Source organism: Oryza sativa, chromosome 11 (assembly GCF_034140825.1).
Source record: "Oryza sativa Japonica Group chromosome 11, ASM3414082v1".
NCBI lineage: Eukaryota > Viridiplantae > Streptophyta > Magnoliopsida > Poales > Poaceae > Oryza > Oryza sativa.
This window is the reverse complement of record NC_089045.1, coordinates 30,700,706-30,714,522: the sequence shown is the minus strand read 5'-3', so window position 1 is coordinate 30,714,522 and position 13,817 is coordinate 30,700,706. Positions and strand designations below refer to the sequence as shown.

Here is a 13,817-nt window from a genome sequence, read left to right as displayed (position 1 = left end):
TAGTAAGATTTCGGAGGGCTATTTAATAGCCCGGAGGATCTAAACAACGCCATTATAACGTAGTTTGTCTGATAGAAATAGTAAACTAATTCAGTTCTGAAGTTGACTTGTGAGTTCTGATCCCATTCACAATATATAATTGCAATTACGCAAGCACCCTCATGGCTACTCCTCTATAAGTATAAACTAAGCGAGAGTAGAAAGGAAACACAACAAGGTCAGGTTTGAAAGCGAGCTAGTTTGAAGGAAGAATGCGGAGGAGCGCTGCGGTTGCGTTCTTCATTTGGGCCATAGCCATGGTGATCTTCATGGCTGCCCTCCTTGCACAAGGTTAAATTGATCACTACTCTCTCTCTCATGCATGCTTCTTTTAATTGGGTGCTCTCTCTGTCCCCTAAAAGAGTGTAGTTTTAGTCCGAGAATTTGTCTTTAAAATAATACTAGTATTAGTTTTAGTCTAACAATTTGTCTCTTTAGTATAATTTTTGAGTGGTTCATTAAACTTCTTCAATACTACTTTGTTTTTTTTTCTCGGTTTTAGCAATTGAACAAAATATTACTTCACCCTCCTCTCCCCCCCCTTCTCGTTCTTTGTGTATTAATGAAAAGGACATAATAGTCTTTTTAATCTTTTGTGTAATATGTATTTGACTAGCTAAAATCTTTTAGTGACGGAAGGAGTATTTAATGAATTCTTATTCTAACTTGTGATCAGCAACGATCATTGGCATATGAGAATATCTACTAATCAATATTCTTACCGTTTTGGTTTTCAGCTGATGTAGCATGCGGTTGCGCTAATGCTTTTTGCGACGCGGTATCCCAATCTGAATCTGATTGCTATGTCTGCTGTTCAAGATAGTGTTAGTTTCCCCTCTGAGCTAATAAGCCAATTGGTCCCCAAGATTCATGGAGACTTACCCAAATACATCAATATTCATCGTGTGTTGTAACAAAAAAAATGTGTGCTTTGTCCAAACAGGCGGAATCCCATCTCATAGAAGTGAGGTATTATCGCAATCCCTATCTCTACTATTATAAAAATTGAAATGTTTTCGCCAGAATTTTGGTACATCCTCCATATTTGAATCGGTTTTAATTTTGTGTTTCAGTCAAATCCTTTCCTTTTTTCCTACGTTATCCCTTTTATCTGAGACGCACGCGAATTAATTGGGCTCGCACCTTTTCACGCACCCCTTGCCGCATGTAGCAATAGGGCCCGCACCTAAGTGCGTTTTCCATACGCGCCTTTACGTGCCACCGCGATTGGGCCCACAACGCCCTCACGCGCGCGATTTTCAGCATGCACGATTGGGCCCGCGACGCCCTCGTGCGCGTGATTTACGTCGTCTGTATCCAATTCCCTTCACATGTAACATTCATTGCGAAGTCGCGACTCGCGAGCAAACTATAAAAAAGAGTTCGTGTGATGTGGATACCAAGCGAATGAAACTCACAGAGTCCGAGTGGATATCATGTATGTCGTTTCTCAGATCATCCGATTCTATTCGTATTATACGGCACGATTCCTAGAACATGTTAGCATGATTTCAAGTCAGTCTCCACACATGCTCGTAAGAACTACCAAGGATACCGTTACAATAATCCATAAGGATCAATTTTACTTTCCGAAAATACATGCCAACCGAAAATAAAGGATGATCGAAATTGTTGATTCTGTTCGTCATCAATTTCTGCCCCACTTGAGATAAAGCTGGACGACAAATCGAGCTCGTGTTTCAACGCTTTATTGTTTGGCTTATGCTTCTTCCCATAATCCAAATTTTAAAATTTAGAACTTAATTTTGAATTCGACTTTTAGGTTTTTTTATCGTACTATTTTACAATATTTGCTTTTGAGATGTTAAGAACATGTATATAAAAGATTTGCACACAAATAATCATTTATTTAGTAATAAGTGATTTGGATAAGCGCATGAATAACCGAAATAACGGGTTGGGTTGTTATTATTTATCCACCTACTCATCTATACAAATTAAATTGGTTCTACCCGTTATAACGCACGTGCATCTTTTCTAGTAAAAAGAAAAAGAAAAAAAAAGTAAGTCTGAGGTCTTTCTAAGGAGGGGACGGGTTATCTCTAGTTTTTATTAGAAAACAACCTGGAAAAAGTTGCAGAAAAAAATGGGAACTAAAATGCTTTTATCAGGCAGAAAAGAAAATTGTTGCAGAAAAATGGGAACTAAAATGCTTTTACCAGGCAGAAAAGAAAATTGTTCCTTCTGTTTAGAGTGCACAGCTTAGCCTACCAACCGTGGGCCACCTAGATCACATTAGGTTTGCTCCTCACCTTTTAAGTCGTATTCCCCCATCATCAATTACCGATGTGAGACTAAACCCAACATCTTCAATGACCTATAATAGTTCTGAAAAGAAAAAAATGTTGTAGGAGTATCCATGGAAGTCCTTTGATAAAAATATTTGCGCCTGTAGATGGAACTTCTAATACAGGGATGTCGCCAGGAGCCTACATGTTCTCACACCGAGTGAATATCAATTTCAATATGCTTCATGTGACAATAAACTGCAGTTATATTGTCACCATAAGCAACTGTGACAGTGTTAACTGTCAAAATTAAGCAGCTCGTGAAGAATTTGTCCCACCCAGCAGGACTCTGCACATACCTATTTTGGTGCGTTCGAATCAGCCTGTGACCTGAGCTTTTTTGCCACACACAAAACGGCACAAGTTATTACTGCACAATTAATTGAGTATTAAGAATCACAAATTTTAAAAATAAAATTACTTGATCTTTTAGAAAAACTTTATCTAAAAAATATTTGAAAAACACGGTATTTAGCCGTTTGGGAAACATGCTAAAACGAGGCAGTAGCTCCCATTAACAGCTTCTTTGTTATGGCTTCACGTTCTTTGGAGGCGCTAACACATTCCACCTGATTGCACGTGTACATATATCTTCGCAAGAATTCATCACGTTTTGCAAATCTCGATCTTCTTTGTTGTTCTTCTCGGACATATTCACCGGAAAATATATAATGCAAACTACATATATGGTGAAAACCTAAAAAATATCGTTGGATAAAAAATGGATGCTTGAGATTTATCCATATAACCAAGAGTAAAAATTGTATTCTCAAATTTATCCATGGATAAAATTTTACTCTTCGTGACATGGATAGATCTTAGATGATCGTTTTGGATCCAACGGTAGTTTCAAACTTTTCACTACATGTGTGATTTGCACTACATATTTTTTCTAATTACCGTGATGTTGATATGGTACTTGTCCTGCGGACTCACTCGAATAAGAGCATCCAAATTTCTACCTTTTGTGAGTCCCCGGCTAATAGATTTGAGCAAAATGTACCATTGATCCTCTGTTTTTATATGTGCCTTTTTTTAGATAAAGAGAGAACTTTATTAAATTTTGAATAAGGGATTACACTCCTAGTTTAGTAAGTCTAAGATTCTTGCGGGGGCACACAATTTCCACTCCGCACGAGATCTAGTACTCATTGCCATTTGTGCTAAAACATGTGCTACCCTATTTGCTTCTCTTGTTATTACTGGCCAGAGGTTAGCTATGGTGATGACTGCTAATGGTACCCACCACATTTCTTTAGGATGTCTATAGAGACTTGTTTCAATTTATGAGGACATTTGTTCCCTTGAGTAAATATCTTTGTTTATAAGAGCTTCTTGGAGTCATCGTCCGAAAGAGGTTCCATCTTATAAATTTTGGCATCACTATCAGAGCAACAAGCTTCGGAGACATTGATTTTGCGTGTTTTTATGATTATTCAAATGATATGAAAAATCACAACACCACGCAAAAACAGATGAATCCCCACGACAACACGCAAAATAGAGAAAATTTGATCTATAGCACAAGAAACACCCCGATTACTAAGTAATAGCAAAAAAAAAAAACAATCCCACTTTCGATGTATAGCACAATCCACTAATTTTTCTAGCACTTCCGTCACATCGGTGATGCGGGATTGAGCCGTGGTTGGGGAGGGAAAATACCGAGAATGCCCTTTATCACACGGTAATGAGATGGTTTGGCTGAATCATGCGCTCTGTCCTTTATTTTCTTGCTGCTTTCTTCCTCGTTCCTGTGAGCAGGAAGCTCGATCGGGCAGCTCCAGCAATAGTGGAAGCAGAACAACGCGCGGCAGCGGCGAATGGATTCGGGGTTCACTTCCCCAAACTCGAACTCTCCTGAATTCCGTTGCAAGCAAGCCACGAGTCGCTGCTATCGATCGATCGAGCAAGCCGCCAGTCACCATCGTCTCCCCTCCGCCCATCGCCAACCACCGCCATAGAGTAAGTAGGCAGTCTCGGATCGTCTCCAATCCCCTCCACCCGTCGCTTGCCGCCGCCGTCTCCCCCTCCACATGAAGGGTGCTGGGAAGGAGTTAAATTTTAACGCCGTTAGTTAAAAATGCGATGGAAGTGCTATTCATTGAAAGTGGAAATTTTTTATGCTATTTTTTGGTACTAGAGTTTTTCTTCTGCTATATGGATCTAATTTTCTCCAAAAAAAAATGTGTGATTATTCATCAAGAGTGCTTTATATGGGATGACCTCGTTGTTGTGATTATTCGGCGGATTTTTAAGAACAGATATGAAACCGCTAGACTTTAACCACGTTTCAATTCTTGGTAATAAACATATCGACACTTTCAACTCCATATTTAGGACGATGCTTAGCATTGTTATTCAAAGTTTAGGGGGCGGGAGAGGGGGGCATGTGGATTTATTTCCTTTCATAAAAAGTTGATACGGTCTGCAAGTTCAGTCTTACAATTTGCAGTTACACATTCTTTGATCATCTGTTCAGTATACATGATAAAATGATATCATGAATATAAGGAATGGAACAGAAGAACATTGCTGTAAAAAGAGGGCCTGCGAGCTGCAGCTGCACGCATCAACTGCACTGCCATTCCTTCAAGCATATACCAGTTGGTTGTAGAATTACCAACTTCTGAATTTTGGAACCATGTTCAATGAAAATTCTGTTACAGCTAAACAAACCTGAACAAATGCAGGCTATGTACAGTACTGGTCACTGGTCTCGCCCAGTCCATTGACTAGTAAATATTTTTATACGGATCCACCGCTGTCATCATCTTCGGGCTAGAAATAATTAAGAAAGAAATCAAGAGATAAAAGTTAAGGCCAAAACAGAGAGAAAATAAACAGAGTTTGCACATTGACAATCATCTGTATGTATGTACAAACCTGTTGGCTTTGGCAATGGTATTCTTCCAAATTAAGGGTAGGATGGTTGGGATGAACATGGACCTCATGCCTCAGCATTACCTTCACTTCCGCAACCTCCACAATGCTGGCACCAGAGCATTGCAAGTACAGCGTAACAAGTTCAAGGAAAGGAAGGTGCCCCAACCCCAAGCCTGCAGGGTCCTCCCTCCTGCCCAGGCCCAGCACACTGACCCTGAACTCGAGGTGCGCAAGCATCGGCATTGCTCCCTGTTGAAACATGAACTCTAAGTTGGTCGTGCAATGCCTTAGATTTTGAAACAATCCATCTCCACCGGCGACGACGTAGGATAGCAGAATACCGCTAGATATGTAGAGGCAACGAAGCGCTGGCAACCTCCCAAGAGTGTGTAGATCCTGGACATCTATAAAGCCCACTCCTAGTTGAAGGTAGGAAAGGTGTGCGACGTGCGAGGAGTTGATCCACAGCGGTAGTCATGGCAGAGAGATGGCTCTCAGCAAGAACTGGCGGAGCCGTGGATGGGGCACCCAGCCTTCCCAGCTGCTACCTAGGTACGCCCACTCTGTAGGTCCAGAGTGATCATAGTGAACTTCGAGAACTTGTATGTTGCAAAGGTTGCACACGGATTCCACTAGAGATCTCCGTGAGTTCTGATCCATCTTGCAGAACTGGATTTCAAGCACTCTTAGCTCCACCAGCTTACCTAGCTCTACAACGGCGCTCGGGGACTTGTCAGCAGAGTGAAGGCGCAGTTGCTGTAGGGATGTTAAGCTCCCTATCACCCCCGCTGGCACTCTCGTGTTGCTGTCAGCTCGCAGGCAGATCAGCCGCTTCAGCTTACCAACAGTTGATGGAAGTTCTTCTATACTAGTGCGCCATATGTCTAACGTCTGCAACAATGTGAGGTTCCCAACCTCCTTGGGGAGCTCAGCAATGGCCGTGTTCACTAGTCCTAGGTACTTGAGGTGAAGCAATTTCCCAATAGGCTCAAGATGAGGACTTCCCGTAAAATTACATAAATCTAAGACTAACACGCGCACAACTTTAAAGCTCCATAGCGGGGGCATACAATCCATATGACCGCACATGTAGGCATTGAATGACCTCACTTGTGCCATGCGCACATTCATCTTAGGGTTATGCTCTAGAATTCTTTTGTGGATGGCTAACCTGCGGACAATGTTGTTCTGTGAAAGCATGGTTTGTTCCTTATGCAGCATAGCACAAAAATTCTCTTCACTCGACAAGGAACGAATGAGATCAAGCACCATGTCATGAACACGACAGCCATTTACAATACCACTATGATAACGATCTGATGGCTGGATTAAGCTTCTATTTATCAGCTCGTCGAGGAATCTCTCCCCCTGCTCAAATAACACTAGCCCCTTTTCCTCGTGGACAAAACCTTCAGCTATCCATCTCCAAATCAATTGGTATTTCTCAATCCAATAATCTTCTGGAAATATGGATAGATACAATAAGCAAGTCCTTAATTGAATGGGTAGATCGTAATAGCTAAAAGGCAATATCTTTCTTGTGTTCCGAACATCCTTGCTGTCTTCTTGTCCAAACCCAATAGAGTCATAAACCTTGGACCATTCATTGTTGGGTTTATACCACCACATTTCTTCAAAATCTTCTTTGATACCTCAGTCAACTGATTACTTGGATATTTTCCATCAAAACCAAATATTCTGGTGTAGAATAATTTTTCAGCATTGTCATCAAAAAGCGGTTGTATGTTGTAAATGTCACCAACCTGTTCAGCAACTTTGGAAATACGAGTAGTTGTGATTATTCTACTTTCACAATTACTATCTGGCAAAGCATTTTTAATCAAATCCCATGTTGATGTCTCCCATATATCATCAATAACAATCAAGTACCTATCATCAGGAAAAAAAAAAGTACCTATCATCAAAATGAGAATGCAGGGCTCAGGAATATATTAGTAAAATTGCATATTTTGCACTGTACAACCTAATGCTCAATAATAAATATGCTTGCCAAATATACAAATCTACATATATACTTGAGGATGAGAAGGCATACCTCTTTTTATCAAGGAATTCTAGTAGCTCATTGATGAGCTGCCTGTCATCCATTAATGTCACAGCAGTGATGTGCATATATTTATGCTTGTCAAGTTGAAGAAGAATGTCCTTGAAAAATCTTTTCATGTCAGGGTTTTGACCCACAGAAGCAAAAGCACAACAATCAAATTGCCCCCCATGTACTAGTATGTCATAAACAGCTTTGGCAAGAGTTGTGTTGCCCAATCCTCCAACTCCAATGACAGAGACAACCTTGAGTTTCTCGTCGAATGCACCCGCACCTTTGGAAAGCCTCCTGATTAGCATGTCCCTTGCCCCATTTATGCCAACGAGCTCGGTGACCTTCTTGAATAGAGCTGTTAGACGAGGGTCGATAGTGGCTGTGGCTTGTGCATAACTAGCAGAAATGCTTTCGACCTTGTACCTATCACGCCGTTCTGCCACCTCCTTGACACGATCCTTAATGTTTTTGATCTCATTGACAATTTGGCGATGGGACCTGCCCTTCTTGAACAAGTTCACCATCTTCCTCGCGAACCCTTGGGTGCACCCCAGGTCAGCTTGCTGAGAGCCCTGCTCGATGTGCACCTTGAAGGTGTCGGCGATGTCCTCCATGTCATAGGACAGCTCCCGGACCTCACGTGCCCATATCTTGACCAGATCGTCTAGCTGATCGAGTGGCACCTCGCCTACCATGCGTAGAGCAGCGTGCATCATCGGCCGCTCTCTTGACAGGAATCTGATGTCTTTCTTCACGCTCCTTTGCAGGTTGTACTCCTCCTTGAGCAACTCTCCCAGCTTGGAGAGCAAACTGCCCATTGCCCCTCTGGCGATCTCCATTTTCAATCGGTCAATTGGTATGTAATATAGATCATATGATGCTCTCTCACTGTCTGGGCTCCTAGCTAGTGAGGTGCACAATTTCTATGTGTACTAATGATCATCGATCGACTCGTCTCTTAAGAGGCTTTCATTGAGCCTGTCACCCGAGCTAAACACTCAGCTTGCCTTTTGACATCAATTTTTTTAGTACTACTGCTACCTACCTACATACAGTTGTTCTTAATTCCTGTGCAAAAGATCCTGTTCCTGGGGCAAATGAATCGCAAACAAGAAAGATCAACAATTGTTCATTTTAGGGGAGGTAAGAAATTCTCATAGAACCAAATTTCTTAACAAAAGATGAATTAAAGAAATTAAAGGGCACAGTGTACCTCAACATGAAGGTCTCCAACAGATCTACTCAGCTCGGCCGCTCAATATGGTGACATTATTTCGCAGCAGGGACTCTCAGTACAGTGAGCCACAGGCAGGAACATTGGAGGAAATATGTTGAGTGCAACAAGCAGCTAGCGTGAATACAAGGCAAGGAGCATTGCAATGACTAATTAAGGAGACCAAACAAAGAATACCACTAGGCCTCGAAAAGAAAAACAAGGACAGCATCTTCTTGCCTTTAGTATTTATTTAAGTATCCATTCATCAGCTCCGGGAGCAAAGTAATTCATCAAAAGAGCAGAGCATCAATACCCCTGCAGACCCACTTTTCCAAATCAATCATAACATAGTTCAGGCCCCACTAAAACAAGGAATATCACAGCAAACTATTTCTGCTCATAGGGAATAAGATAATCGCCATGTTTCAAACAATCATAATAGTAAAAGATACTACTTTTAAATCCAATCAAGATTTGAACTAAAATTTTTCAAAAAGATTATTTGTAGGATCAAAACACAACAATCAAGCATACCAAAAGAGGGTGAAAGGTAGTTGAAGTCAAAAATTCAAACCATAAGGTATAAAAACCTATGTGCGAGTTTGATATTTTGTAATCAAAATTGAAATTTCAGCCACAGGATTTAACTTTTGGAACTTAAATAGATTCAAATAAAATGTTGATAAGATTTTATATAAATATAAACTTTGTTTTGCATAATTCGAATTTATAAAAGTATAACTATCACTACTAGAAAATCGATTTTTTATGGCGTTTGGAAAATATTTTTCATGGTGGCTATGTGGGAAAACCGCCAGCGCAGAAAATCGTGGGGGTGGGGGGTCAAGGGCCGCTAGCGGAAACACATCTTCGCTAGCGGTCTACTTAAGAAGGCCGCCAGCGAACATAGGATATCTTCTCTGGCGGCCCTCTTAAGCTTCGCTGGCGGTAAGCGGATGCGGCCCACCTGCGAAGATGTAGGTATCTTCGCTGGCGGCCCTCTTAACATAACGCCAGCGAAGATACCATATCTTCGCTGGCGATGTGGTGACGTGGCCCTCCAGCGAAGATACCTACATCTTCGCTGGCGGCCTCCTTAACCCTCCGCCACCTCAAATCATTTTCAATGGCGGTTCAAACGAACCGACATATGACGACCGCCAGGGAAAATGCGCTGAACTATATGAACCAGCTACAGTAACCTCGAGCACCATTAGGAGCATGATTTTCTCTCTCTTAAGAACACATATCTAGGGGGAAGGTTTTGATCTCAAATCTTTTGAAAGATTTATTGTACCAGAGGTTAGTTATACTTTGTCCTACTCTTTTTGTCAATTTTTTTTTCATTTTTATTGGTTGTATGTTGAGATTTTTCATCACAAAAAGTACTTGACATGGAGGAAGAAAAACATTTTTTATTTGTTATTTGGAGCTGAAAATGGGCAAACTTTGCAAGAAATATTGTGCATGATCGATGTTCCTTATATATATCTAGTTTTTGATAGGTTTATGTTTAGCAGATTTATATATTAGTTAACTGCAAAAGAATGAGCTAGCTAGGAAGAGAAGAAGAGAAAGAAGGGTAGTTTGGTAATTCTTTAGGTTGTATGTTTTATATATGCAGATTTTTGGCTAGCTTTAATTATCTTGTTCAAAATATTTAAACTAACTAAAGTTGTATTATTTTTTCCGCAATTAATTAATTAATGCATAGATAACGGACAGGGCAGGCATGGATGTATAAAGAGAGATATCGTGCGTCATACATTGAAGGAGTCGACATATTCATGAAAACGGCTAAGAAGAATGTTGCATCTAAGAAGACCAAAGATATTAGATGTCCATGCGTGCACTGCAAAAATCGGAAAATTTGGAAGGATCCATCTGTAATCGAGCAACACTTGGTGACGCATGGATTTGTTGCACGCTACACAAACTGGTCACATCATGGAGAGATCCCAAGCAAGCAAGTTCCGAACCAGGCTACAGTACGTGACGAAGTGTTGAGCTAAGACGAGGATGTCATTGTAGTAGCTGAAGATGAAGAAGAAGTGCATGCAGTAGAACCCGTTGATGATGATGATGTTGTTGGTGACAATGGTCAGCACAGTACAGTTGATGATGCCGATTATTGTAATGTCAGCGTAGATGATGGTAATTTTGCAGATTTGGAAGAGATGTTGCGTCATGCTGAACCTGAGGTGGTTGCTGGGTCCGCTCGTGTGTTGGATAACTTTGATGCATTGAAAAAGGCAGCGAATGATCTTTTGTACGATGAGGCAAAGGGCTGCGAGAAGGTTTTCACATTGTTGCGACGGTGTTTGAGCTTATGAGATTGAAGGCTAGAAATGGTTGGTCCGATAGTAGTTTTAACGACTTGTTGGTTCTGTTGAAGAAACTTTTTCCGTAACCCAACTCCCTGCCAACAAGCACCTATGAAGCGAAGAAGCTTATATGCCCGTTGTCACTGGGTGTGCAAAAGATACACGCGAGTGTTAACCACTGTATCCTGTTCCGTAAAGAGTACGAGGATTTGGACAGATGCCCAACATGCAAGAGTAGTCGATACAAAACAAGCCGTAGCCAGTCCGAGGGTCAGGATGTTGCCCTTGACCAAAAACCTGAAGGTTGTTTTTGGGAAGGTAAAAAAGAAGGAAACGAATAAGCGGAAGAGAAATGATGCCGAAGTGCCAGCAAGCCTTAGCGTGCCATTCAAGAAGCACTTCATTTTCTTTAAGTACCTTCCGTATTGGAAAAATTTAGACATACGCCATTCTATCGATGTCATGCGCCTAGAGAAAAATGTCTTCGATAGCACCATTGGGACTATACTGGACATACCAATTAAGACCAAGGATGGGCTGAAATCACGTAAGGACCTCGTGGATATGCAGATAGAAAGAGCTTCATCCTGTGGATGAAGGTAATAATGGAAAAGTGTACCTTCCGCCTGCTTGCTACACCTTGACAAGAGAGGAGAAAATGGCATTGTGCAAATCCCTACATGGGGTGAGAGTGCCTACTGGCTTCTCCTCAAACATTAAGCGACTAGTGTCGATGAAGGATCTGTCGCTTTTAAGCTACAATTCCCATGACTGTCATGTAATGCTCACAGTATTCCTCGCCATTGCAATTAGAGCAGTCGAACCAGTTCACATAAAGCTGGTCATCACAAAGCTGTGTTATTTCTTCAATTCCATATCTCAGAAAGTAATTGATCCTGAAGAGTTAGGTCCTCTCCGGGCTTTCGCTATACAGACAGTGTGTGAGCTTGAGATGTGTTTCCCTCCATCATTTTTCGATATGATGCAACACCTCATAGTTCATATCGTGCCTCAGATAATTGCACTTGGGTCCCTGTACCTGCATCAGATGTGGCCTTTCGAAAGATACATGTCCATTTTAAAAGACTACGTACGGAACCGCGCCCACCCAGAGGGATCCATGATAGAGGGATACACAACTGAGGAGGTCGTTGAGTGTTGCATTGATTACCTAAAAGATGGGAAAGCAATTGGTTTACCGGTACCTCAACATGAAGGTAGATTATCACGGAAAGGAACAAAAGGGAAGAAAAGAATCCACGACAATGACTACAAAAAAGTGAAAGATGCTCATTTCACTGTGCTGTAGCAACTCGCAATAGTGGAGCCGTACATAGAGCAACACCTGCATGAATTACAAGCAACAAATGTGGGGCGATCTAATGCATGGATCATGAAGAAACACAAGCATCACTTTACTGAATGGTTCAAGTACCTCGATCTACCAGATGGCCATACCATGGAAGAAAGAACAATTAAAATGCTGGCTGACGGGCCATCAAGTGTGTATACCTCGTGGCAAGCATATGATTTGAATGGATACACGTTTTACACAAAAGCGAAAGACAAAAGAAGTGCATGCCAAAACAGTGGCGTTCGAGTAGAAACAATCGACACAACTGGGCAAAAGAGCACATACTATGGATTCATAGAAGAAATCTGCGAACTAGACTACGGGCCAAATATGCAGATTCCACTGTTTCGGTGCCAATGGGTGAAACACCCAGCCGACGTGTTTGTGGACAACTTTGGGCTGACAATTGTCGACTTCGACAACGTAGGCCACAAGGATGACCCATGGGTGCTTGCCGCGCCAGGACCATCGTCGCCGCCGCCGGGACCTCCTCTCTGCCTCTTCCTCCTCTCGACTGCCACGCCAGGAATCGCTGCCGCTGCCTACGCTACCTCGCCGGGCAGCCGAAGCCATCGTCACACGCCTCCAGGTACATCCCCCTCCTCTGCGCATGATGAATGACTGAATTGAGAATTGAGATGAATTTTGGGTGAATTGAGAATGATGAATGACTGAATTGAGATGAATTTTGGGTGAATGCAAATTGGTTGGCACAATTTGGGTGAATGCAATGTGGTTGGGGGGTTTGCAGGGGTTTTGCAATGTGGCAGATGGCACTGCAATAGTTGCAAATGTGATTTAAAAACATGAATGTATAGATGATTTAGGGTTGGTTGTTGCAAATGGTTGAGATGAATTTTGGATGAATACAAATTGGTTGGTAAAATTTGGAGGAATGCAGAAATATTTGGGGGGTTTGCAATATGTGGCAGCAGCAGTTAATGGAATTTTGGATGAACTTTTGGATGAAATTTTGGATGGAATTCTGAAATGAAACCGCATATATATATGATTGTAACCTTTTTTTTCAAATAAGTTCAGAATGTTGCAAATGTGATTTAAAACTTGCCATTTTGACATGCATACTGCTTTATATGTTGTTCTGTTCCCTTTTGAATTAGAAGTGATTGGTGGATGGATGGATGAATTGACGAAATGATATTTTTTTCACCCCATTTCGTAATCTGTAATTGATATATATTGATGAAATGATATATATGTGAGATGTAGTTGGGACTTTGGAATTTTGGATGAACTTTTGAATGGAATTATGAACTGAAACTGCATATGAAATTTTGCTATTTTTTGTCATATAAGTTCAGATTGTAGCTAGTTTGAAACTTGAGGATTGTTGCTATTTTTAGTCATATGAGTTCAGATTGTGCAATATGATTTGGTTGATGGATGGATGAATTTGGATAGATTGTATTTGCTGTTTTGTTTGACTGATGCACTGAAACTGCATATATATAATCGTGCTCTTTTTTCCATATAAATTCAAATTGTTGCAAGTGTGATTTAAATTCTGAAATCCAGTGACGTACGGCTATATATATGGTTTTGCAATGAAATGATGTATGGCTATATATATGGTTTAGGGTTGGTGGATTGTAATATTGTTGTCGTTACC

General features: G+C 41.2%; 1 protein-coding gene and 1 long non-coding RNA gene across 2 annotated transcripts; one reads left to right on the top strand and one right to left on the bottom strand.

Annotated features, from left to right (window-relative positions):
• Window positions 1-215: 215 nt before the first annotated feature.
• Window positions 216-1,072, top strand: LOC136354118 (uncharacterized). Its single transcript, XR_010737876.1, has 2 exons — window positions 216-330; window positions 777-1,072. It is a non-coding gene; the product is annotated as an uncharacterized lncRNA (long non-coding RNA).
• A 4,516-nt stretch (window positions 1,073-5,588) lies between these two features.
• Window positions 5,589-8,272, bottom strand: LOC9271586 (disease resistance protein RGA5-like). Its single transcript, XM_026021119.2, is given in 3 exon segments — window positions 5,589-6,860; window positions 6,863-7,124; window positions 7,291-8,272. Coding segments are annotated over 3 exon segments (2,256 nt in total). The 5' UTR covers window positions 8,133-8,272; the 3' UTR covers window positions 5,589-5,708.
• Window positions 8,273-13,817: the final 5,545 nt, after the last annotated feature.